This window comes from Aythya ferina (genome assembly GCF_964211825.1).
Source record: "Aythya ferina genome assembly, chromosome: 4".
In the NCBI taxonomy this organism is placed as follows: Eukaryota; Metazoa; Chordata; class Aves; order Anseriformes; family Anatidae; genus Aythya; species Aythya ferina.
This window is the reverse complement of record NC_140300.1, coordinates 44,416,502-44,442,190: the sequence shown is the minus strand read 5'-3', so window position 1 is coordinate 44,442,190 and position 25,689 is coordinate 44,416,502. Positions and strand designations below refer to the sequence as shown.

Sequence of the window (25,689 nt, the reverse complement as noted above, 5' to 3'; positions counted from 1 at the left end):
TTACACTTTTGATCTTCAAATCTTACATCATAGCAAGGAAGGCAATTTACTTCTTCACTGTACATAATCAATTACTACCTGTTATATGCTGGTTGGTATTTTTGCTGGATATTCACTAATTCTTGAATTATGATGATGAATTTCCCATAAATATTTTGCTTTTTTAATGTGGCTTTGAACATGGTGATTCACATTCTAAAAGCTGTAGGTAAATTTCAAGCACTGTGTTTCCTACAAAGGTGGTTCTGCTGCATTCTCCTAGGCAGAATGTTGTATGCATAAAATAAGCTATTTGATTATTTTCTTCAGCAATAACATTTTGTTTCTATTTACATGAGGCAAGCTAAAATTAATGTAAATTGTTTTCTTAAGGTGATAAATTTATATTAATCATGCAGTCTGTCTTGCATTAAAACCCAAGCAGTCAATATCGCAGATCTACATGTGAAAATTGATTCAGGTTGTGCACATCTGTGTTAAATCATTTACAAGAATTTTTGAGTGAACAGAGTGCTGTGATGTTATTTATTATTAAAATACTGTTTGCTCTTCCTGTTAGAGTGATGGGATATAAATACCTGGAAACAAGCTCAGCATTTTGATAACTTTCGTATGATAAATTGTTCCCTCAGCGTTCATTTTATGATTGTCTGCACTGCAAATTTACAGTGCAGAAACTAATAGAAATGTGGAACTTGGGATCAAAGGTAGAGCTTTGGAAAAATCTCTCCTCTTACCTAGGGCTTTGAAAATGTCATGGTCGGATGCCACAGTTGATCTGATGGCAAATACTGCAGGCTTTGTCACTCGCCGTAAGGCTGTCAGCCTTTCAGGTTGATGGTTGGACTTGGTGGTCTGGGAGGTCTTTTCAAGACCTTTCTAGGACTTCCTTGAAGGTCTAGGTGATTCTGAGTACATCTGAAGAAACACACAGTAAGCACTGAACTGGAATGATGAAGCTCACCTGAGAATAGGGTACCTGAGAGTGTGGGGCGCCTGCTGTAGTCCACCGCCTCCTCTGTTTAAGCAGGTCTGGACAGTGCTTGGAGCAGTGTCCCTACCAGAGTGGGACAGGCATCAGTGACTGACGAGACAGGAGGATGCTGCACATCTCATGTATCCAGCAGTAACAGGCATAACTTCCTGCAGAGCACCAGCATCCGCTCTGGGAAATGCGTGCTATCTGCCACTGTGACTCTGGGGACGCTTCATTTCTCCAGTTCCTGTCCACTGCTTTGGGGTTGGTGGATCCATCACCAAGAACTATTTAATTGAGGGGTGTCATTATGCTCCTGGCACCCTAGCAAAGCAGAGGTACTTATTAATGTGTTTACAGAAGTTGGATGCCTGTGATGGATCCTCTGGCGCCTCTTTGGCGTATGCACAGGAGTGGGGTGGGGAAAAGGAGAGGTCTGGGTGCATGTGGGAGGGGAGCTGTTTCTCCAAGGTGCTGAGGAATTGGAATGGTCTCTGACAGCATTACCACGGTGCCCAGGAACCCATGGTTTTTCTGTGGTAATCAGGGGATCCCTTGTTTTCAGCTTTTCAGGATGCTTGTGGCTTTGCCGTCTTCTTGCCATTTGTTTAAGGCTGCTGGCCTTTGAAGTCTCTCCTTGGACAGTAGAGAGGAACTGCTTCCTTGAGGAGCAACTGAATGAGAGACACATTGGTGTTTATGAGACTGAGGACTGGATGCACTAACCTGATGTCAAAGCTAGAAGCTGCTAAATATTACTTTTATAGTAGCTGTGTGTTCTCTGAGAGCCTGAAAGGATGAGGAAGTACACTTGCTGAATGTTCAGAAAAACAGATGAGAGGATTTTGAGAAATACTGTAATTAGGAGCCCAAAGATGGGCACAGTCAGCTGTTCCCTAAAACAGGGGGGGCAGATGAGAAGAATGAAAGGTGTGTGTTTGTAATATCAATGGTCATTTTTAAAGCATTTCTTAGAGTTGTGACAGCTTTCGTTTTGTTCACAAAGAGACCTGGTATTTTTATTACGATTTGTATATGTTTGTGTTTTGTAAGCTGTGTTGAAGTCATCCATAGCTTTCAAGTTCTACCTAAACCATAACACACCAACCTGTGCATTGCGAACCGTGCTCGTGTTTGTTGAGCGTGCTTTTGAGGTTCTTACAAAGTGGTGTAAAAGCCTCGTGCTCCACAAGCGTTGCCTGCCACGCCTCTCCCAGTGGATGGTGTTGGTCTTTTGTTACCTGCTGTTTCCTTGTTGTCCCCCCTCTTTTATTCTCTCCTATCTTCCCCCTTTATAAAACATTGTTTTGTATCCTGACTTCTGATCGGGACGGTCCTCAAGGACCAAAGGACACAAATGTTCATATTACATGCACGTGTTACACCATAACAAAGGTACCTTGAAGAGGATTTGGTAGATGTTTAACATTTGCCTCGGGGTGGGATGTGGATGAACTCATGTCACACCTCAGTAAAATGCTTTCAAAATGCCAGGTGACTCATGTCTTGAAAAATGAGCTTTGGATGCTGATCACTATCATATAACATGCACAACTTTTAAACGTGTATTCAGTGTCAATGGATCAGGGTTATCTTAGGTTCCAACAGTTTATTGGTATATGCTGACAATATTAAACAATTCCCTTTTTCAGATCTTCAGACAACTCCTTTTAATGATGTTTCTGAACCCTGTAATCTTTATTTTGAACTTAGCGATATGGTTTAGTGGAGGACTTGTTAGTGGTAGGTCAGAGGTTGGACTCGATAATCTTGAGGTCCCTTCCAAGCTAGACAATTCTGTGATTGTGATTTTAGTGTAAAGAGCAAGAGACCTTCTGGAGGATAATCCATGTTGTAGATTTTATAGAAAATCCAGTGCATGTGAGAAGCAGTTGCTCTATTTGCTTTCCTAGAATTTTTTATTTTTGTGTGGCTATTGGGCAGAATTATCAATGTCACTTGAGGAAAATCTTTTGTTAATAGGCTAATTTCAAATGCACTTTTCTGTAAAATCAGTACTTGCTACAGAAAATTGAGGTTTAAGAATGTTCTCATGTTAGCTGTCTTTATTTGGACTGGGTAAACAATTTGGGGATAATTGGGGATAATTTGGAGAATAAAATCAGCATAATTGCTGACATGGGACCAAAAAATATTCCATTAACAATCTATTGACTGTTTCAGTGGTATCTGAAGAGAAATAAATATTATTTGCCTTGTACATTTATTCTCTTTTCATAGAGGTTGTTCTTTTATGATTGAGTGTGTTTCAATCGGTTATTACAATAAGCGTTTTTCTTTCTGTATCTCTTCATCCCCCTATTCTCCAAATTCCCCCCAAACTACAGACCTATGCATTTGCTTGCACTAACAACAATACCTAGATTCCAGATTAATATGTGGAGGTATAGAAGCTGTGCTGTCGGCATTGCTGTCAGTGGGTTCACAGGATGTAGTAATTAAGAATATTTTTTTTCTTGTTAGTTTATTTTAAAGCTGAATTAGTTTCCTGTGCTACGGAAGTGGAAATGTCTGTAGCTGATACTCCCATTCAGCACCTTATTGTGAATTCGTGTCTCACACGCGTTACATGAGACTTGACTTCCAAGCGTGTAATGTGTAAGATTACCCTGCAGACTGGTGTTGATTTTTGCCATCTCAAAAATAGAAGGGTGCTGTTTTGGATATGCAAATTCCAAAAACTTTTAATTGCCCCTGGATCGGGGTGGGGTTGGTGGAGGATTGTTGGAGGGAAAGGCATGGTGAGATTTGCAAAATATTTGGTGTCCAAAAATGATCTTCTTGCTATATAATATTAGTACTTCACAAATAGAGATTACATTTTTTGCAAGTTACAAAATAGGTTGTGAATTCACAAAAATTGTGCATGATTATCTGAAATGCACATAACAAAGGCTGTTTCTGCAACACATTAGTTTGTACCGTGTAGGTCAAAGGAAATTGCTTAAATGGTGGAAGTGATATCCCCTGCACTCAGCCTGAAATTATCCCTGCCTGTGGCCAGGAATGCACAACTTTAGGAAACTGTTGTTCAACAGGAAGGGAAGAATAAGGCAAGCCTGACAGAAAACTTAAAACTGTTCTTCTTATATTAATTTTTTTATATCATTTATTGTTGTGAATCATCACTCTATGGCAAAGAGACCTAGTGTCACACTGAGCCCTGTTGTGTTACTGAGGAATAAGCAGAGCCTATACAGGCAAGCTATGTCTCTGGGAAGGAAGTGGCAGTACCATGCTCTTGAAAGATAATTTCCTTTTATTGGTAATGCTGGCAATGTCTGAAATGCTTTTCAGAAACGTAAATTTTAACATTTCTGAAATACCTGGAGAGGGAGGTATTTTGTGGTTATATATCTTCAGTCTATCAAAAAGATGAGTCAAGTTAATTGGTACTTCACTCTATGAAATTATCAAGAAAATTAAGTAGTAGGGTTCCTCTTAGCTCCCACTGTGATTCTGGGAGCTCTGCCTGCTTTAGTCCTATGTGCCTGAAGTACATCATCTAAGAAGGACATTGCACTGACCAGCCGCAATGTCTTGTCTAAAGATGTGCTGATTTCCACCTTCAGAAGCTGTTCGTTTCCTGAAAAAAAAAAAAGAAACCACCTTTATAAACAAATGTATGTTGAATTTCCTGCTTAAATTTTAGAAGGTACAAGTGTTTTAACATATGGATATGCTGTGTATGTTTGATTGCTCATGTACTTTGTTTATTGTTCATGGTCTCAGAACAGGGAACCAGTGCTGAGTTTGGTCGATGTTATTCCAACATGGACCATTTTGAGGAGCAGAGAGCTTACACAGTCCTTCCTTTCTCTCATCTTTCTGCATCAGCCCCTCTCTTATGGCTGGCACGTGTGCTTACACTGATTCCCACACAATTTTGCTGTTGAGTTGCAGGAGTAACACAGGAGCAAGAACGAGAGGCTAGAAATTCACAGCCACAAAAACAAATTGGCAGCAAACGTAGCACTGGTAGATGTGGCCCCTGTTGTCCAGTAAATTCCTTTTTTCATTTATATAGCACACAAGTACACAGAAGGCTTTAAAGGTGACTATAGTTCACTGTTAATCTCTTTAGCAATTGAAAAATATGGCCTTTGGATAATTAGAAGCTGTATGGTGGTCAGTAGGTCTCAAGGTTAAATACTCACCCAGAGGTTCAATGAATTCTTCTGTACATATTTACATGTTTGTTCTTTTTTTTTGTTTTCCCATGGCCATATATCGGTCGTGCTTAGGAGTGAAGAAAGCATTACTTCCAAGACTAAAACACTGCAAGAATGCTGTGTGCCTGCAAGACTCAGTTACCGTTGGTATTGAAATGGACAGGCCAGTGACATTTCATTTGGGGGGCAGCGGGCTGTGTAATCCATTCTTTTCCCCAATTTACTGCTCTGAAATTTAGCAGCATTCTGCAGAATTTAAAGAAGGTATAAAAACCGTCTGCCCTTACGGTTGTAAACTTGGTGTGTGTCCTGGTTTTGTGGCCTTTTGGAGAGCAGGGATAGCTATACGTTAAACTAAATGAGAAAAACTTCTTCAAAGCCTCTCATTAATCTCTCCTCATGCTTTCTGCCTTTTAAACAACTGATAAGGGACTCTGCTGCTACAATACTGAAATATATAGATAAATGTTCGGTCTTGCAGTTTTTATTGTATAGCAGTTCCTAATCAAACTGAATGAAATTTATAGTAGATTGCGTACCCTGGAACTGATTTGCATTGTTACGACTCCTCACCCAAGAGGAGTGCTATAAAGAAGCAGGAGTCTCTGAGAGCCGCGTCCTGCCTTAACGAAGTGGAAGGCAGAAATACGGCAACACCACAGGCCGCTATAGCTTATCTCAGTGCAAATAAAACGAGCACTGAAAATCCCGCACAGCTGCAGATCTTTTGCCCAGGGAACGTGCAGTTTTGTTTGACATTGGGCCCTATGTATACTGACAACTTAAAGGGGAAATTTGGGGCTCTTTGATCTGGGGCAGCTGGCTAACAGGAACTGTTGCAACGTGGTCAGCTGGTCAAGATTACAAAAACGAAGTTGTTAATGTAATGGTAGTAGCCATCGTATTTCTGCATGATGTCTTGTTAAGGTTGCTGCATCAGATTTAGGGCCTAGAAGCTTACAGAAGTATGCTCCTTGGGGACTGGGGCATGTGGGTTGGAGCAATTTGTTTAGTCATTTTCAACAATTGCCTATTCTGAGAAGATGACTTCTCTGTAGTTTTTGTATTTGGGGTTGCCAGCACTACTGGCAACAGTACTGCTTAAAAGCCCACCGTTTCTGTTGCCTGTTCTCTTACAGAGGCTTGCCATTGCTGCAGAAGTATTGTTACAAGCATCTCCTACTACTTTTCTTTACCAAACCACTGCAGTGCCATGGTGGGCTAAAAGCAATTGAGACGGACAGGTTTTTTGTAATAAAGTGTCCTCTTGGAGAGCGTCGGGATGTCCTGCCCCCTCTGGCGGCTGCTCCATTCAAGAGCCATAGTTAGGATGAAAACGCAGTATTTCCCAAAGTGGACATAGTGCATGCTTCCCTTTGTCCTCTTCGGCCAATTCAGCTTTTACAAGAGCTCAAGCTGAGGGCTGGGATTAAGGGTAGGAAGTTGGATCTGTGTCCAGAGGTAACTGCGTTGGAAGCTCCCCGCTCTCTTTGCAGGTTGAAAGCAGCAGAATGTCTCTTAACTTTCCGCTCCTTTTTCAACAGCGTTTTGTGTTTACTCTTAAATTTTTTTCTAGTGAGAGCAGTCTTTTCAGTAGAAGTCACTCTTAGCAACAAGATGCTTTGGAGAATATTGCAAAATAAACAGAGAAAAACAACGGCTCTCTTTGGTGCGGGCTGCCTTTTTCCCTTTTCTTTGCTTGTCTTCCAAAGACGAGAGGGAATGACTTAAAAGCTATTGTTTTCTGCTTTGGTGGTCGTTTTTGGCAAAAACTTCAGCTATTTTGGGTTTGTGGAACGACTGAAATAAAGTCATGTCAGTTATTTTTCTCCTGATGGTTATGTTTATACTTTCCTTGAGAAGAAAAACTGTTCTGTCAAAATAAAAGCAAACAAACAAGATAATTTTCCCATGCTTGAAGGCTAAGAAAGTCGCCAGTTAAAGAAACCTGACCCTTTCTAAAAGCAACTGGAATATGACATATATGTCTGCTGCTCAGTTTTGAATGCTGAAAGAAGGCGTAGCATGTCCATGCTACTGATGAAATGCACACAGTATGATTTTCTAAATAAACACCAGATTTGCCAAACAGTTGTGGTATGAACAGCAGATCTTTGTGTCCTGGTGTTTTCCTTGATTCTTCTACAGTGTTTAAAACTTGGCAGCGGTCTTCCCGACCTCAGCCAGAAGTCTCTGACTTCTTCCGCCTCATCTGCTCCACCTGCCAGCTCCTTGACTTCTTGCGCTGTATCCTGCTGCTGAACAAGGATAATCTACTCATCCACGCAGGCTGTATTGGTTAAAGGGCAGCAAAGGTTTAGGAATTCGTACTGTATTTGATGGTAACTGCACACGCAGTAAGAAATTGTATTGCTCGGGTAGTGCAGAGATGGTGAAAGTAGTCCAAGTATCTCATCTGTGGAAGCTTGTTTCTTGAAGGTAGAATCTGTCAGTGGAAGCATAATTCTTGCCTGCAAATTTCCTGTGTCTGCGTGTGGACTGCCTTCCTCATCGTGCATGCTAGTCCAGTGCTCTAATCTGACGTGCTCTTTTGCCTTCCAGAGTTTAGTATTGAAGGACATACGGTATCATACTGGGAACACATCGTGTCCCATAGTGTTTTCTGGGAATTTATTTCTTTGATGTGAGGGAAAATCTGTAATGCAAGATTTGATTTTCAGATCTTTGCCTCTATGCTGTCTTCTTGCTTGTTTCTCCTAGAAAAGGTTGCAAAAAGATCTTGGTTGTCAAAGTAACATGCAGAGTAAAAGAGCCAGCTGTGGGCATTCAGCTGGGATTTGGATATGCATTTATATTTAGTATGTACCTGTATGTGTATGCATGAAACGTGCAATATACATTAAGATTTGCCTGTGTGCTCATGTTTTAGAGATGTGCGACATTAGTTGCTTGTACATAATACCGAAACAGCATCCAGAATTGCAAAATTAAGGTGCTAAATAGAAAGAGTCAACTCTCTGAGTCTCTAATTACACTTGATACTAAACGAATTTAGAACATTAAATTCATAATAGCAATAAGCATGTACTCTTAAAAAAAACTAACTGCATGCTTGTAGGATTATGTTTCCCGCTGTTCTTTTTGGTAAGACCAGAGTATAGGCGGATGATGTTCCTTCTCTGTATTTAGCAGTAAACGAAATGTGTAAGAACAACACTAATGTTTTGTTTTTTCAATAAAATGAAGGAGAGAAGGAAATGCACTGATCTCCTGAGCGAGCAGGTTTCAGTGGCATGGCCAGGCTGTGGTGGATCTGCCAGTTGGACGTGGGCTGAGAGGAGAGCCCACATATGCTGTGTTTACATCTTCTGTGACTCTTTTCTTCTTCTCACTGGTACATCCACACTGCCGTGCTATTGGTGGGAAGGTTGTATCTGACTGCTGCTAGGTGGTGGCTGTGTAAATAACCGGGGACACTGGCAGCAAGCAACAGATGGCAAGCAGATTTCAGTAGGAGGCACTGCCTGCTTTGTTTGTGTTGTTTTTTTTTGCATACTCATAGGTAAATTGAACAAGTGATAAAGATGGAAGGAGCTTTTTCTGCGTGTCTTTGAACAACGGCTGCTGTAACTCTGGTTTGAGCTATCTCGTGCTGTTTCTAGCAAACAGAGTTGCATGCGGTGTGATGAAATGGAGATTGCTGTGAGTCAGAAACAGTAAATTATATGCTCTGTGGCTATGACAGCTCAATAGGAGCACCTGTGGATGGAAAAAGCATTAGTATTCCTTTGGGCACTGTTGACATGATCTTTTTTACCGCTTTATCAAAATGTAATCAAATGAGCATATAAAACTTGGGAGAAGAGAATATTTCTTCTGTACATGAGATAAAACTATACAAACAAACGTGCTAATAAAAGAAGAAGAAATTTTAGCTCAAGTGTGGAGCTTAGGGTTCAAAATACAGTCTGTAAGTATGATTTTTTTTTTTTTAAGAGGACTCTTACTCATCAAGGTAGGGAAGTTTTTCAGTAAACTGTTACTAACAGGGAAAATAGCTTTCTCTTGTCTAGACTCACAGATGGAATCAGAAGCAAAATCACAATGGTCAGAGTTGATTATATATAGGTGTAAGAACACCCTTCTAATTGCATAGTAGATCTTTTTGTTATAAATAATTTTAAACACTCGAATTTAAGAAAATATGTATTTTAGGAGGACACAAGTCTCACTTTTTTTCAATCATTTCAAAAATTTTGCGGTAAGAGATGTTCTGGACTTACAGTGTAACTGAGTGTGTAGATTCTAATAACATAATAACCTGTTTTATGATGCTTGTTTGTTGAATCTTGCTCTTAGAAGTGTTTTCTACTTTCTTTTTGTATCAGAGCGTTCAGAAATCAATCAAGATGCAGAAACATATCTGGGGATGATTCTAGGAACTAATAAATTAGTCAGCAAAAGCAGTTTATCTGAGGTCATGTGATTGTACTGTGTAGATATTAGTTGCTGGTCAATGTCATTAGTGCAGATAAGCTGCTTGACACAGTCATTGAATAAACAAAACCTTTTGTGAAAGCACAGAAAGATTCTGTATCTAGAACACCCCGAAGTCGAAGAGTTAATGACGGGCCTGCACTGGATTCAGTGTATTTGCAGATGTTGCTGCAACCAACTGCTGATTTTTCTCCCATCCTGTCAGGGAACTCTGCCAGCCATGATTCATGGAATGATTTTTTTGCGCTGAGTAATCTGTGGTTTTGCTTTTTTCCTCTTCCCTCCCTCTTATTTTTACCCTAAACTAAAGTCTTATTCATTTTAGCTAAAGGGAGGGGAAGCTTCTAAAGCATTAAAACAAAACATGAAATACACACTGTTTGGAATAGAGGAATTTTAATAAATATTAAGCTTGCAGTCATATTACTTTTTCTCAGGCAGAATAGTGCAGTGTAGAAAAACAGTTTTATGGCAGAATCAGCTTTTGTTTCTGCTAGTCCTGTGGTGTGACAGTTCTTTTAAGACTTTTGTGCTAGTATTGCTAAAGAACATCCAAGTTTTGTGCTGATACTATGCCTCCTTTCTCACAGATCGCTCTGAAAGAAATAAGCCAGACTGCCGCTCTTCAGGGTAAGAACCATATTCCTGTGTTTATTCTTCCCTTCTTTTCCTTTTTTTTTTTTTTTTTCCTTTACTTTCCTTTTATGGGGTCAATTAGGAAATTAGCCAAAAAATAAAAATGCCTTTCTTCAACTCCTCTGTTTTGGTAACAGTAAGAAAATACCCAAATAACTTTGTGATAAAAATAATTGTGTGATATTCCCTAATTTTTCAAGGAATTGACAGGGTTCACTACACTGTAACTCTGCGCGCTCAAAGTCGGAAAGGCTTGTTTATGTATCATGTACAGGGTTGTTTTGTAAAACTGTGATTTGAGACAAGAAGCACTTACGACTTTTGCTTCTGTGTTCTTTGGAGCATTTGCTTTTGTAGCAGGGAAAATAATTATTGTCTCAGTCAAGAATAGCAACACTTAACTCTGATCCTATCATACCTAAGGTTTCAAAATTGGGTGAAACAAACAGGTATTGAGCAAAACACATATGCACACATTTTATTTTTATCCAGAATTTCCATCAGGAATTGCCATAGACTTCGAAAGCTATTGATTTGTAAGGCCGCATTTTCTCTTAAGCTTCTGAAAATTCTCTAGTTCTCCTCCTTATATTCTCTCATTTGAGGAAAACAAAACAAACAACAACAACAAACCATCTCTTTCCCTTTTGTCTTATTTCCAAACTCTTCAATCAGATCTTCTCCACAGAATAAGATCTCCTCCATATCCCTTGGTGGATAATGGGATTTTAATGAAGTTTGGTGATTGAGCAGGCTAGCTAGCAGTGGTTCACCCTTGTGAAATGCCTTTCCAAAGGACACTGCTGGTGCCCAGCCTTCTGACATAATATGGCATGACCTTTTCATTTTATTTTAGGCTATTTTTTTTTTGTTGTTGTTACTATGTTTTTACAGTACACTGGGGTAGTTTTCATAGTTAGAAGAACAGAGGGAGCTGTAAGAAGGAACTTTTAGCACAGCTGATATGCTGTATCTACTACACATTGCAATGGAAGAGAGGGTGCCTATCCCGTCCCTCCCAAATCCCCAACAGCACTGTAGCTGTTTCCAGCTGTGTGCTTCTGCAATTGCAGTGGAATATTGTCTTTGATTACTCGTATCTGCTTGAAAGGAAATAGAGACTGGTATTTTATAATTAAAAATGCTCATTGTTTTTTCTTTAAAAGATGCAGTTGTTGTCTACATGCTTAAACTTTTATTAGATTATAGTACAATAAATTCAAATGTATTCAAATAATTATCAAAAGGAAATCTAATTTTATCAAAATGTTTAATACAAGGTTGAAACAGGTTCAGTCTGTTCCCACTTCATGTGGCTGGTCCTTCCCACCAGTACCGTTTTGCTCTGCAGTGTATTTTAGAAGTTCTAATTTGTAACCAAAAGAAAAGGTTTTTAGTATCAACCCCCCCCCCTCCTTAACAATTGCAAAGAATTGCAATTACAAACATGGACCAACCCTGACAATAAAATACTGCCCTAAATTGTCTGGGTTACAGATTGCAAATTCTCCCATGGAAAGCACAGAGAAATTAACAGGCTCATGCAAGTTGCTCATCGTGTTGAAGAAAATGCAGCTTTCCAGTATTTCATTCTTGTCAGTAGTGCACTTAGTTTCTAACCTGTTAAACATCTGTGTATCTTCTATCACCTTCTCAATTTCACTGGCCATTGGTGTCATGTTAGTTCTGCTTTATAGGATGAGCTGTGTGGAAGAAAAATGGCTGTGAAAAGGATAGCATGGTTTTGTGCATGTCCCGCTGCTCTTTCTAGGCCAGAGGTGACCAGAGCCAACCTTAGTTACGTGACGTACTCTGCTAATTGATACTGCTGCACTCCATGGTTTATCTTGTGTTATCGTGGAAGCCTAATCCTATGGTGACAAATTGCTGGGTGACGTTCTTCTTATCCCTAGTCTGTTCATACCATTTTTGGGAAGAGAGCTGCAGCCACAGGAAGACCAGCATTCCTTGCAGTAAAAACTGAGGGAAAACTAAATAGTGAAGCATCCAAGACTTGAAGTGCAGTGCAACACTGCTCTTAGAAAATGGACAACATTTCAGAGCTGTGTGAGTTACATCAAGGACCATTTCATGGCTTATGCCAATTTTTGATGGGCTACTGCATCCATGACCTCCTCTCTGGAGGCAGCTCATGACAAAGGAAGACAAAACAAAATGACCTAAAGGCATCTTTTCTATTTTTTTCCTTAAGCTGCGTGATGTGGGATGGATCTCAAAAGTGCAGCATAACATCCTTCTCATGATCTAAAGTTGAACAAAATGACCGTGCGCATCATTGTACTTGAATGCAAGGCCTATTAACGAGAATTTCTGCACTAGAATTAGTATGAAAAAATGGAGGTGGGCATGGGGATGCTAGCTGACCACATGAAGAGAGATGCAATGAGCCTTAAGAAAAGCAGATATCTGAAGATGAAACAGTGGGTATAAATGTGGCCAAGAGATGGTTGGAGAGGTAGTCCTTTATCCCAGTGTTCCACGCTCATGATACAAGATCACACCAGGGCTTTGTATGAAATAGAGACAAAAAAAAAAAGGAGGAAAAAAAAAAGCCCAAACATCACCACACCCCAAATTCTCCTGAGGCTCTGAAAGGCTACGTTTTAGTCCAGAGCATGATCAGCTTAGTAAAAAGATCATATGACAATATTTCTTGTGATTGTGGAGGCCTGGAGTGGGACCTAGAGTAAGGCTGGTAAGTCTGGGGGTTGGATGAACCAAAGATGATAGGAAATGGTTTTAAAGGAGGGAAACATACCCTTGATATTGCTTACAAAAAGTGCTTTTGATACACTTACCTCTCTTGACAATTAGCAACTGTCCACCTTGCAGGAGAGATTGGATCAAGTGAGGAGTAGCAGAAAAGAGCCTGTGGATATCTTCGTGTACCACTCTGCATGGATTTTTTGCGTTAAATATTAGCACATAAGTAAGATTGAAACAGATGTCCCATTAATCTAAATAACACCTATTGCTATGTTAGGTTGTTATCTGGAGACATTTAATTTCAAGACCTGATATTACCCATCCTCCAATTATTAAATTCCTGACGGTATTAAAAATGTGTCGATGCTGGCAACAATGATCTGTAATTATCATTATTTCTTGATTTTACTGTGAGGTCATGCACTGTTGGCTCTGATAGCTTCATGTCATGCACTGCTGTAACATGGGTCAATTAGGTCAAAAGAAGTAGACACTTTAGCCTTACGCCTCTAAATGTTTTCACACTGCAAATTACATGACAGTAAGTTAATAGAAGACTTCAGGCATCCACATGTTCACAGCTAATCCTGAACATGAGTAAATCTCATAGAAGGAACTGGATTAACTAGACTGTGCTTTTTTTTTTTTCCATGTGGGATAAGGATTACAGATCACAAAATCCAGAAACACAGCTGTGTAATGTGATCTAATTCATTGTAGTTGCCTCGACCTTGGAGATGAGAGGGTGAAGGTAGCTGAAGACTGCAACAATTTATTGACAGGTTTAGTAGCGTATCAATTGCTTGAAGTCAAATAAGGGATCTTGATTTTTAAATCTGGGAGACTACTGTGAAAGTTTGTCCTCAAAATGGAGAGTGTGGGGGGGAACTAGCTCATTCTAACAGCAGATTCTAGGTTTTACTGCTGTATAGTATACATTCTGTCTACATTGTTGTATAGTGTATATCCTGTCTATTTGTAATGTACTAAAGCTCTTTTCCAGCTTGTCATCTTCATTTGATTGAACAAAATTGGTCTGTTTTCATTTAAAATATGTCAAGTCAACAATACAAACAGACACAGCATTTCTTTTGTTCCTTTATAAAGAAGCACTCTAAGTAGCTGATCAAAGGGGCTGCAGATTCTTTTGGTGAGCTTCTGGTAAACCAAGCTGTCATTTCTATGAATGGTATTTTGTATATGACTTTGGTTTTAGGTTTTTGTGTAGCAAAATTCCATTAGCGAATGATTCTCTGCATTTCTCTTTCCTCTGCTATTTAATGTTGATTTTATGAAATTGTGTTTAATAAATATTTCAGTGATGTTTTAACTGTAGCTTAAAAATGTGTTTTGCCAGGCCATTTGTTGAAGCATCACCTGAAAACACCTTTTAATTAGGATCTCATGCCTTTAGCAGGGCAGGTAGCGAGTCTTAAGGCACAGTTCAGACAATATAGTGGAGCTCTACTCACTTTCCAGTTAAATTGATACACTTGTACAATTTGTACGATGGGTATAAATCAATACGCTTTTGACATCTTGAGAAAACAGACAATAGAAGGATTTTCTGTGTTGCAACCATTACAGTCAGTCTGCAGTAAGTCGTTTAATAATTCCAGCTTTGTGTATCTGAAGGAGAATATGAGTGACCTTTCTTTCACCCTACAAATGTTGCTAGCTCCCAGATACCGAAGTTTGTGTTTCTAGATTGAAGCCTTTCACAAATTGCTGCTAACAGCTGTGTGTTTAACAAGGAGAGGTGTTTTGTCATCAGGAGTAATTTCACTATTAATTTTGTAGGCCATTTAACAGATTTTGCACATCTTAGGTAAATTTCAGTTCAAGGTTAGTGTACTGGAAATGTGCATTGTAAAGAGTGAGAGGTACTCCTGTAACCCTTTGTTGGCCTCTAGGTTCTTTGTTGTATTTTAGTTAACAGTGCAATGTGGACAGACTTCTGATGCTACTGCTAGATCAGGTAATGTCTTTTTCTAGTCGAGTCTTGAAATCCTCCCCAGGAGAGAGAGAGATTGAGCCTGGTGATCCGGCTAATTTTCAGCACGCTGACAGCCTGCTTGCCTGTCTCATACTAACTCAACTTCCAAATGATAATGCTGTGGGAGTCAGTGTTAAAAGAACCAGTCAAAATCTAATTCTTTAGTTCAAACATTGGGTTGCTTTATCCAGGGGGACCACATTCATTCCTACAAGCATCCTGATACCTTGTTTTTCACTGTTGTCATTCAAAAGCTGTGCATTATCCCCTGGAGAAGTTTGCAATACGTTGTCAATGCAGCTGTTTACCCAGAGGAACATTTCAGTCTTTCACCCTTTCTAGCCAGTGTTTCAGGCTGTAATGCAAATCCGAAGTTTGAGACTTGGAACCTTGCTGACACTTGATGTGAAAGGGAGGGGAAAGGTGTGGATGTGTGACAAAGCGAGGGTAAAAGCCTTCAGGACACCTCTGGGTTGTGCTTAGAAAAATGAACAAATGTTGGGGATGATGCTTGTTTTACTGCTGCATTCTTATTCTTCATAATAAGCCTTCCGAATTTTTAAGGCTGAAGTGTAGCAAGTTGCTCTTACTCTAAGCATACTTCTAGGGTGTGGAAAAAATGAAGATCTTATGTTTGTGTGTTCCCAGTAGGTCAGAGATTGATGTATGAAGAAGTGTTTGTCCAGAAAGCTCATTTCCTTCCCGGGCCCTGAGGATACAGTTTCACAATTGCCACGAGCTGAGCTAAGCCTGTGCTGCTCCAGAAGGAGCGACCGTTCCCTCCTTTGGGCTGTTATCAGTGCTCATGTGGTTAGTTGGATCAGAAGGCTCATCTCCAAGGAGAAAAAGAGCTGCGTCTCCATTTTACAGATGAAGTGGGTTCAGCAGAGGGAAGCAGAGCCAGACAATAAATCAAAGGTAGAGCTGGAAGACAGGGTCTTGATAACATGACTCTTGTTGTTGACATCTAAAAAGTAGGATCATGTGGCTCTTTTTTTTTTTTTTTTTTTTTTCCTCCTTCTGAGACCTGCATTTTACATTCGGTCACTTAGAGCATGGTGTAATCCCATTGGTTAAATGTGGGTTCAAACTGGAGTAACTTCAGCCTGGAATCTGCTTATGTGTCTTTCTTCTGTTTATCGTGTTTTTCTGGGAAGCAGCACATGCTGTGCACGTCAGGGATGTGCCTCCCTGGAGAAGCATAAGCTGGAGCAATTTTGTGCAGCAGATTTCTTTGATAGCTGCCTTGCCCCAGTAAATCATTATGTTTGATTTCTTCTTTGCAATGTTAATTTTCCCTGCTCAGTTTATACACGTCTCTAAATGAGAAATAAAATATCACAGGTAAAGCAGAGGAATTAATAGCAGATGGGTTAGGCTTAGTTGTTGGCAATTAGGGATCTTGTGGATGTCTAGAGTCTATTGCTACAGATGTTTGTTTTAATGCCACCAATTCTTCACTGTTGTGCTGGGGATTTTTGGCTGTTCCTCTCCCAGATAGCAGTCAAGAGTTGTTGTGGAGGGAGCATCCTAGCCAAAGTTCCAGATTCCTTAACTCTAAGCAGAGAAGAGGGATTTGTTTTAATAAAAGAGCACTCTGTTCCTGGTTTCTGCGAAGGGAACTTGAAGGACTGGCTGCTTTGGTGCCCTGAACAACCCCTTCCGTTGTGTGGGCTGCTCTCCAGTGCTAATGCTAATTCATAATGGAAAATAATGCTGAGAATGAGGTGGTTGTTGAAGGAATAAAGAGAGAAGGGTTCACCCTCCTCCTTCATTCAGAGAGTTTCAGTGCTCCTTTGGGAGCCCTGTGAACACGAGCCAGTTTTGCTGTTCATCACCTTTCTGAGCAGGTTCCAGTGGAAGGTACTGAGAACCACCCGGGCACCAGGCTGCTCTCTGTGTGGATTGGGATAATTACCTGGAGTGTAAGCCACCGTGGCACACCTTAGTTCTACAAGGGTAGTTTCAGGAAGCACACAATTACCTATTCTAATTATCGTGCTTTCCTTTTAAAAGAAGTTTTGGGCAATTTCACTTTTTCCCTATAAGACAGCAATAATTCTCTTTCAAACAACCAGATGGTTTTCTCTTTAAACCCCGCAGAAAATACACAAGCTCTAGGGTGGATGGAAGCTATGGGGAGAACTGGAATTCTCTGTTTATAAGTAACATGAGAGGAGCCAAATTAATCAGGCATGGTTTTAATTCTCCTGTATGATTATTCGTTCGTTCCAAAGACGTTTAAATGACAAATAGCACATGAAATTCAGCCGGTGGATGGGAGAGAGGGCTGGAAGAGAATTCTTTCCAAAGGTATTTGTAATCGTCTGAAAAAAAAACAGTAATTTTTCTAGAAGGAGGAGGAGCTGCTAGGGGAAGCCCATGGGATATGTGTCCGGGCCGAGGAGGCAGACTTGCCTGGTTGTAAACATCCAGCTCAGAAGAAGCAGTGGCTCAGGTTCTCCCCGAAAAAAATCACGTATTGGTATTTTAAGAGTGCTGGAGCTGATACATGGGCTTTGGTTCATTTCCCCAAGGATCTGTGTAGGTTTCTTGTTGGACTCAGGTCAGTATCTACATTTTCCTTCACCTCTGGAATTTGAGTGGGAGAGTTCAGTTTGCGTTGTTGGTTTCCATGGCCTCTTTCTCTGATGTGCACAAGAGGCAGGAGATCGTTACTTTTTCCCTTTTTTCTCTTTTTTATGTAGTGCTTACCTACTTTGTCATTTTATTTTAACTTATTCTTTGATGTCTGCAGATCATTTCAGTACAGATAATTGGTTACTTTAAGTAGCATCTGATTTTGGCAGGTTGAACATAGAAGCAATTGATTACATACTCCTGAAAAGCATGATACAGTTGCATCCTGACTGTCTCGTGGTAGAGAGCTATTTCTAGTGAGGTCTGTCATATGGAGAGCTTCTTCCATCTTACTGTATGTATCTGGTACTTGATGTGCGTTTTGCACAGCTGTGTATTAGTCTCTGGTTCTGTCATTTGTGAGACAGGTTGCATTTCTGATTTTGCTACAAGATTTCTCCTTTCAAAGGCATTTTGCTCAGTGCAGGTATCGCAATTTGAACGTAATCCCTGTTCTGAACGTAGTCCCTGTTTGTCCTAGTTTTGGCCAGCTGCAACAAACCACAGGCTCGCCTGACCAAGTACTAACCCTTAGTAGGGCTGCGAAGGCACCAGGGATGAGCTGCTTTTGTGTCTGTTCCCAACTGCCTCGGCTGCAGGAAGTGAGCTAAGATTCAGCAGTGCAAAGAGACATCACCTCTTCCCTTGCAGGCCACAACCAGTGTGGTCACAGGTAGGTCCCTTGCTACAGAGGACTGAAGTTAGATCACACAGCTCTAACTGTGGAAAGTATTTTTGAAGGTAAGGGCCTTATAAGTACGTATAGTCACATCTTAATTTTGGCAGTTGTTACAAGAGGTTTGTCTTCTCTTCTCTATACAGTGAACATTCCCAGTCTCCTAAAGCATGAGGCAAAGGCTGATTTTTAGTTAAAGAGAGGATCCAAATCTAATTACATCATTCAAACCACAAATAATGGTTACTTAGTTGAATCTCTCTGTTGATCCACAATATAATACTTAGTAGTTCCAGCAAAAGAAGTACATGAGTGATCTCACATCACACTAAGCAATGTTCTTGCCTGGAATAAATGCTTGGTGGGAAGAAATAACTTTGTTTTCTTTATTACAGTCCTATTCCATTTAACATGGACTTCTGCTTCCCCGTCTCCTCACACACTGATGTTTAGTATCAGTACAGTACTGGCTCAGACAATTCTGATAGCATTTTGGGATTGGACCACTTCAGGAGGTTTCCCTCCTCTCCTGGGAACACAGCTTCTTATGGGCACCCGCTTTGAAGACCACTGTTTTTTTTTTATTAGCTTCTTTCCACTGCCTCTTCTAAAACACTCTGCCCATGATTAGCTAAAAGCTACTGCTGCTCCTAAAAGGTGTAGGTTTGACATCTTGGAAGGAAGAGCAGTGTCCTGAGACAAGGACAGCAGTGACAGGGATAGGAGAGGCTTTCCAGCCACACTACTGCTGTATGGGACAGAAGATCATTTTCATTGCTGCCCCATCTGTCTTTTTTCTTCTGAGGCATAACAGGGAAACGTGTTCTGTTAAATGAACATTGTACTCTGTGAACAGACTTCTAATGCTCTCTGTTAATAACAGCAGTTAATTTTTTTTTTTCAGTATAGAACACATCTGAAATGATGACTTAGTAATTCATGTAATTACTGTTCCCATACTATCTTCTGTGTTTGGTGGTTTTTTTTTTTTTTTTTAAAACGACGTCTGTTAGTATTTGGATTGACAAAAATGCTCCTTAGTGCAGTAACTGCCTTGCTGCAGGTGCTAAGCAGGTATTTTGCTTTGCATAATACAGATGTAGTTGAACTACAATAAAAAACAAAATCATTAATGTTCTTGGAGCTTAATTATAAATTGCCAAGAATGTTTTCACAGGAAAAAATAAAAAATAAGATTTTGAAATGTCATCAAAAGGTAAACAACACCACATTATTTACCTTTTAATTAGAGCAGCTGAAGTAACTGGAAGAAATGCCCAAGGTTTTAGATAGGCAACCTCCTTCCATCCTGAAAGACATCTAAGGATCTGTAAAAGTGGCCTTTCTGGAGCAGACAAAAGGTCCGTCTGTTCTAATGTTCTTACTCTGTCTTGCTTATGTCCAAAGCAGAGGCGTAGGGAAGAAGATGAGGAAAAAACCAAGCATGTATTGGAAGGCATCCATGTATTCTGTCAGCATCCAGATTTACGTGACTCAGGGGTCTCCTGAGAGAGATGTTGCTTTGTGTTTAATATCCCTCAATGGGTTTTCTTTAATTATTATTTTTTGAATGCATAGAGGCTTTTAGCATTCACAGTGTTGTGCAGCGAGAAGTGCCATAGCTTAACCTTGTGTTGTATGCAGAGAAGTCTTTTTGGCTCTTTTGAATTTGGTGCCAGCTACTTTTGTATAAAGCTTTCCACGTCGTGTAGTGTAAGAGGCTGAGCTGCCATTCCCTGCAGAACCGTAGGATATCTGCCCTTGGAAGGGACCCACAAGATCCACGGAGTGCAGCTCCTGTGGCTTTGCTGCTTGAGGAAATTATCATGCATTTCTTCTGGGTTTGCCTAGGTTGTGTTCATCAGTTAGGCAGTTGGAAGGAAAAGGTCACCATTACTCCTGGAGGCCCAGAGGCGTGTTAAAAGGGGAGAGGGAGGTAAAGTTGTTGGCTGACATGAAAAAGATTAGGGACAATTTCCTGTCTTTGGAGTTATAGGTATTGCTGAGAGTCGAGGTCAGTGAAATTACCTGCTTCGTTGTCTGGATCCAGAGCCCTTAAATTGCACTGGAGATTTAAAAAAAATAAAAACAATAAAAAAAAAATCTTAATGATTTGATTTGGGCTCAAGGATCAGAGATCAGAGACTGGTTACAAGGGTAACCCCACTGGTAGGTGGTTGTTCTGTCCTTTTGGTTGCCCAAAGAAGCTGAATCTGCTACTTAGTACTTCCTGAATTTCCTCTGCCTACCTGGCTGATATAAGGCAAATGGTGCATTGATCCAAGTGCAGGGATAAGCATGGGGAAGGCGATGTGTTTTGGGGATTTTGACAGGCTAGGGAGGAGCACTGATGTTTGTGGCTCTGAAATGTCCTGGCAAGGTGTTCCTTACAGCTGCTGCTCCAGGAAGGTCCGGTGCAGTCTGTTTTACAAGGTGTTTGCTCGTGAGGCTAAATTTGGTTGAGTGGCGAAAGGTGATGATAGTGATTATGTCTTCCGAGCTGTAACCATCCATTAGAGGCTGCAGTATTTATTATTTTGCAATGTAATTTGAGGTCCCAGATGTTTAAGGCAGCCAGGGTATATGACTGAGGGTGGAGGAAGTTCATTTTGTCGTGCAGGGCATTTTCACGGTGACCTGCTCGAAGATGGGATCTGCTTTACAGGGGAAGTGTCCCCAGTGGGTAAAGACCTTCTCCCGATTGGTGAGGTAGGTATTTTGAGTCCTCTTAAAGCAACATCATTGCCTGCCTTTCATTGCCTGCCTTTGGGGGGTTTTGTAGTGTGTTTGGCATAGATGCAGGTTTTGTAGGTGTAGGTGTGATTTTAAGCTTTGATGGCTGATGCCTCTGTTTCACTTAGAAAAGAATTTGGGTATCTAAAATCTTGAATCTTTTCCCCCACCTTGGGCTAAGAAAGATACCAGCTTTACCAGTACGCTATACCTTGTCTACATACTTGCACACTCAGAATAACAAGGCTGCTATTACCTGAAAAATAATCTGTGAAGTGTGTCTTTTGAGAATGGTTGACCATAATCTCAGAGTTGCTGAATCTTTGCAAATGAATAAAAAGCCACTGCAGTTTAAGATAATATTTGAACTTAAGAGATAGGCATTGTAGACCTGCAGATGTGTGAGTGTATGGTTTGTTGTTAAACAGTGCAGATTTCTAAGGAGTCATTGTCTGTATTTGTAACCAAAATCTCTGCCAATATTTGTGGTTTTGAAGAAAAGGAAGCATTTCGGTGTTTTTGGAGGCAGGGCAGGGGAAGAGCGTATAGGCAAACATGCTGTTTCTCTGAGCTGCATGCAGGGCACTTTCTGGAAAGACAGGTTGAGTGAAGGGTGTGGTTATGAGATTTTAATTTACAATTTCTGTGCTCTGTGCTTTCTGTAAGGGCCACTGTTGCGAGTTCATGGACCTAATGTCTTGTAGGGTGTAACTGGGTGAGTCAACAGTCCCCTGGAACAAGATGTGATCGCACACGAGCATAGTTTTAACTTTTGTGATGCTTTAACATGGGAGGGCTCAAAATGAGTTTCTGCTGCTCATAAATGATTATTTAAATAATCATTTATTTATTTTATGTATTTAATAAATGAGCAGTTTGAAGCCAGTACATCTCTGTATATGGATGACCTTGTAAAATTGTTACACAAATTTTTGGCTGCTGCTTCACATTTACAGTGTAGAAGGGTTTATGCTTTGTTGGGCTTCTTTTTGGTCATGAGTTAATGGGCTTCAGTCTATTGTATGCATATGTATTGATAAATCTGTTTTATAGGCCACCTCTCCGCAACAAATGTCTTTCCTCTCAACATATGCCTGCAATGAAAATAATGAGAAAATTCCTTTTGTTTCCTCACTCAGTTAAAGCTTAAACTCCAACACATTTCATGCCACTTATTTGGCTCAGACGGATTACAAAGAAGTAGAATTAGGCAAAAGGAGCGTGACAGTCCTACATGTCAGAGGGCTCAGCGTTGGCCAACACACTTAGAAATTCTCAGAGGTGCTCAGCTGATTTTTTGGAACCGAGGTCATGCCGGCATTAAACGCTTCTCCGTGATCCCACTTCTGTGGCTGCGGTTGAACTTTACATTTTGGATGCTTCTCAAACAGCTGGCTTTTATATTACAGAACTGGAATTGTGTGCTGTTAATCTCTGACTAGGCAGGATGCAGATAGTATCTTAACTGCTGAGTGTAAAAGCTATTTGGTAGTGTCCCTTGGAAGTGACACTCAATTATCAACCTGCTGGAGGCCTTAAGATGCCTCGAGATTCCCCTGGAACTCCTTCCTCACAGATATGCCAGCATCTTCCTTGAAGGATGCACAGTAACTGAAACAAACGGACCTGTGTTTTTCCAACTATGTTTGCACAGGAAACAGATCGAGGCAAAATAAGTAACACCTATGCCTTGCTCCCTCCGTTTGATTACAGCTCTGGAGTCTTTGAAGTCTGAAGACTTTCAAGTACCTGAGCTTTCTCCTCTGGATTCCTCACTCACAGCTCATTCCTGCAGGCAGCACCCTTAGTTCCTGCTCGTTCTCCTCTGAAGACATGCTCTGGTGTGTTTCTGCTCCTAAGCTTCATGGCCTTTGTTTACAGCAGGCCAGCAGAAGTGACTGCTTTGGGTGATTCCTCACCCCCCAGCCTCATTTTTTCTCTTTGTTGATCTGGAAGCAGCTGGTTTTAGTAGGGGCTGAAGATACTTCCTTTCTTTTATATATACTGAAGATACTACTTTGTTGTAAAGCAGAATGTTCCCTGTTTTGGTAGTATATCATTATTAATACTTCTAATCCTAAAATGAGGATATTCACATAACACTTTTCCCCTTTTACAAACCTTTAAGCTTAAAGATAACCTTGCCACTATAATTACATTCTCTATGAAGTACACAGACTATTGAGGAAAGTCTAATATCCATACTTTATAATAGTTAAAGACCTGTAAAGATACCTTGAATCCTGTGGATCTGGATCAACAGGTTTTTTCTAAGCCTTTGTCCTGCTCATCCTTCATTATTAAAACAGGTTTTGCTCATCTGTGAGGTCAATTACAAAGGTTCTGGAGCTCACTCAGCCACCAGATTGTGTTGTGATGTACAGAGATGTGTGAGGCAAGCAGGATGACTTGTCAGTGGCCAGTGAGGGCTTTGATTTGCTGACTGAAATGCCACTGCAAATAGTTGAATCAAAGAGCCATTCTTGAGAAGGAAGCTTCATTTCATTCTGCTTACCTGCAGAAGTAGGGCACTGTCATCTCACGCCATTTGTAAATGCACAATCTTTGTGAACTTCGATGGTAAAGAACTTATATCTGAAAAAGTTGCAGCTTACAGTTAAGTCTTTTTATCTGATAGAGGCTTCTTCATACACTGTTCACCCTTATTCTATTTACTACCAAGATTAAATTGTCATTAAAGCATTTGCAGTATTATTTCTAAATTTCCATTGAGATGTATTTGCAGAGGTATCACAAAAGTGAGTACAAATTGTTGCTAGATAGGTTAGACTGTAGATTCTTAGCTGTTACAGAGGGGCCAAACTCTTCAATAAGCAGGGCCCTCCGTTCTTGTCATACACATTTTGATGGGAGACGAAATCCATGAACAGACGGTGAAGACTGAGAAAACTTGAATAATGCCCTGACAATTTGCAGCTCGGGTTGTCTGAAGGAAAATGCAAAGTGAAAAGGGGAATTCTGCCTAGCGTGTCTGTAGCTCTGGATCAGGAAAGTGTTAATTTGGGATACACAGGAACTGAGTGATTCGGATTCGCACTAAAATTTGGGGTGTTTTAGCTTCAAGATCTAAGCTGGACATCGTTAAGTGGGGAAGCTGTTGCGGCCTGATGGCTGCAGTTAGCTGCAAGGATCAGTGGGTGAGATGGTATCATTTGCTGCCTTGATCTGCTTTGACTTCCTTCCAGTGTCCTGCCATGAAACTGAAGGTTCAGTGGCTGAAATACCATCCCCAAGTATGACAGTGACAAGCACATGAATATGGAATACGTGGCTGAAGCAATAGCTAGAAAGCCATTTCTGAAACCATCTCCCTACGCTGATCAATGCGAGCTGTTCTAATTAGCCGAGCAGCTGGGTTTTAGCTGCTTCTTAACTACGTCCTCGCTTATCCAGGCAGTGGGAAGTCACAGTTGCTCTGTTCATTTAGTGATGCAGAAGTAGACATCTTCAGCATAGCGATGAGGATTGAATTGTAACTGGGCTTTATTACTGCTTTGGGATTGCTTGCTTGTGGGGCCAGGCCCAAGAGAGGTAAAGTGGTACCAGGGTGAGTCTGATTTCCTAAATCTGTAGTATTGAGCACTTGATTTCTTAGGTGACTGGATCTTTATTAGTACCCGCAGAGCCACGGGGTGCAATACCCCATTAGCTAGCAGGGAAGGTGAGGGTGTGTCTTCATGTTCCAGAGCAGCCAGGGTGGTGCCAGGTTGCTGCCAGCTGCTTGCTGCTGGTGCTCATCTGATCTCCCAGCGAGCCAGCCTGGGCAACCAGCATGAGCAGAAAGCCAAACCACAGCAGTGAATCAGCTGATGCTGAAGGGCGAGAAGAACAGCTGACCCGAGGCAGAGCCAGCGTTTGGTGATTTGCTGCGTGCTGGAAGTGAGTCACGGGCTAAAGGTCGGGTTTTGTGCATGGAGGCTGAGCTGCTTCCCACAAGGACAGCCACTGGCCTCCCTGGCTGCCCCTTCCCACCACCTCTTGCATCACCCTGGTGCTTGTGGGGCGCTGCAGCCAGCTGGAGCAGTCAGCCTGTCTGCCTGAGAACTAATTGGGGTGTTTGTTATTAGCAGAATCACGTGGTAGATCTGGCAGACATGCAGCCATGTCAGCACCAGCCCAGGAGGATTGGTGAAAATGGAGAGCCTGTGCTGGCTGTGCACTCTCTGTTTGCCTTATACCAAGGGAGAATCTGAACCTCAGGTCCATGCGTCACATAAACTAACAGCTCTGTCCTTGGCCTGCCATCTGCGTGGTGGTAAACTCAATCTTTTGCACCAGCCTTAATTTTTCTTTAGAAATACTAACGTCTTTCCGGAGCTCAGTCTGCAGTGAAATCATTGCATTTTGAATATTTTGATTGGAATAATGTTTTCTAAATAATATTAACAGCTTCCTAATAAGCTTTAAAAAGATTACTTCGTGGTACGTTGGCTGTTAGGAAGTTAGTGTGATTTCTAGGGGAGCTGAGAGGAACAGATCATGCCTTTCATTATCCTAGTGTTTTACCTCACAGTGATTTCAACATCAGCTATTGAAAAACTCTTGGCTGACGTTCCAATAAGTCACAAGATATTAAAAATAGCAATGTTTTAACTTTTTGAAGTACCTGTGTAAAGAGTCAATAATTATCACA

The 25,689-nt window shown here is 40.9% G+C and overlaps 1 protein-coding gene across 6 annotated transcripts in view; it reads left to right on the top strand.

Annotated features, from left to right (window-relative positions):
- SH3D19 (SH3 domain containing 19) overlaps positions 1-25,689 on the top strand; it is an 82,799-nt gene that overhangs the window by 8,174 nt on the left and 48,936 nt on the right. For all 6 annotated transcript variants that reach the window (XM_084516796.1, XM_084516800.1, XM_084516797.1 and 3 more), the window contains exon 2: positions 10,218-10,257. In XM_084516796.1, coding sequence (XP_084372922.1) covers positions 10,218-10,257 — 40 coding nt within the window. The remainder of the gene's footprint in view (positions 1-10,217; positions 10,258-25,689) is intronic.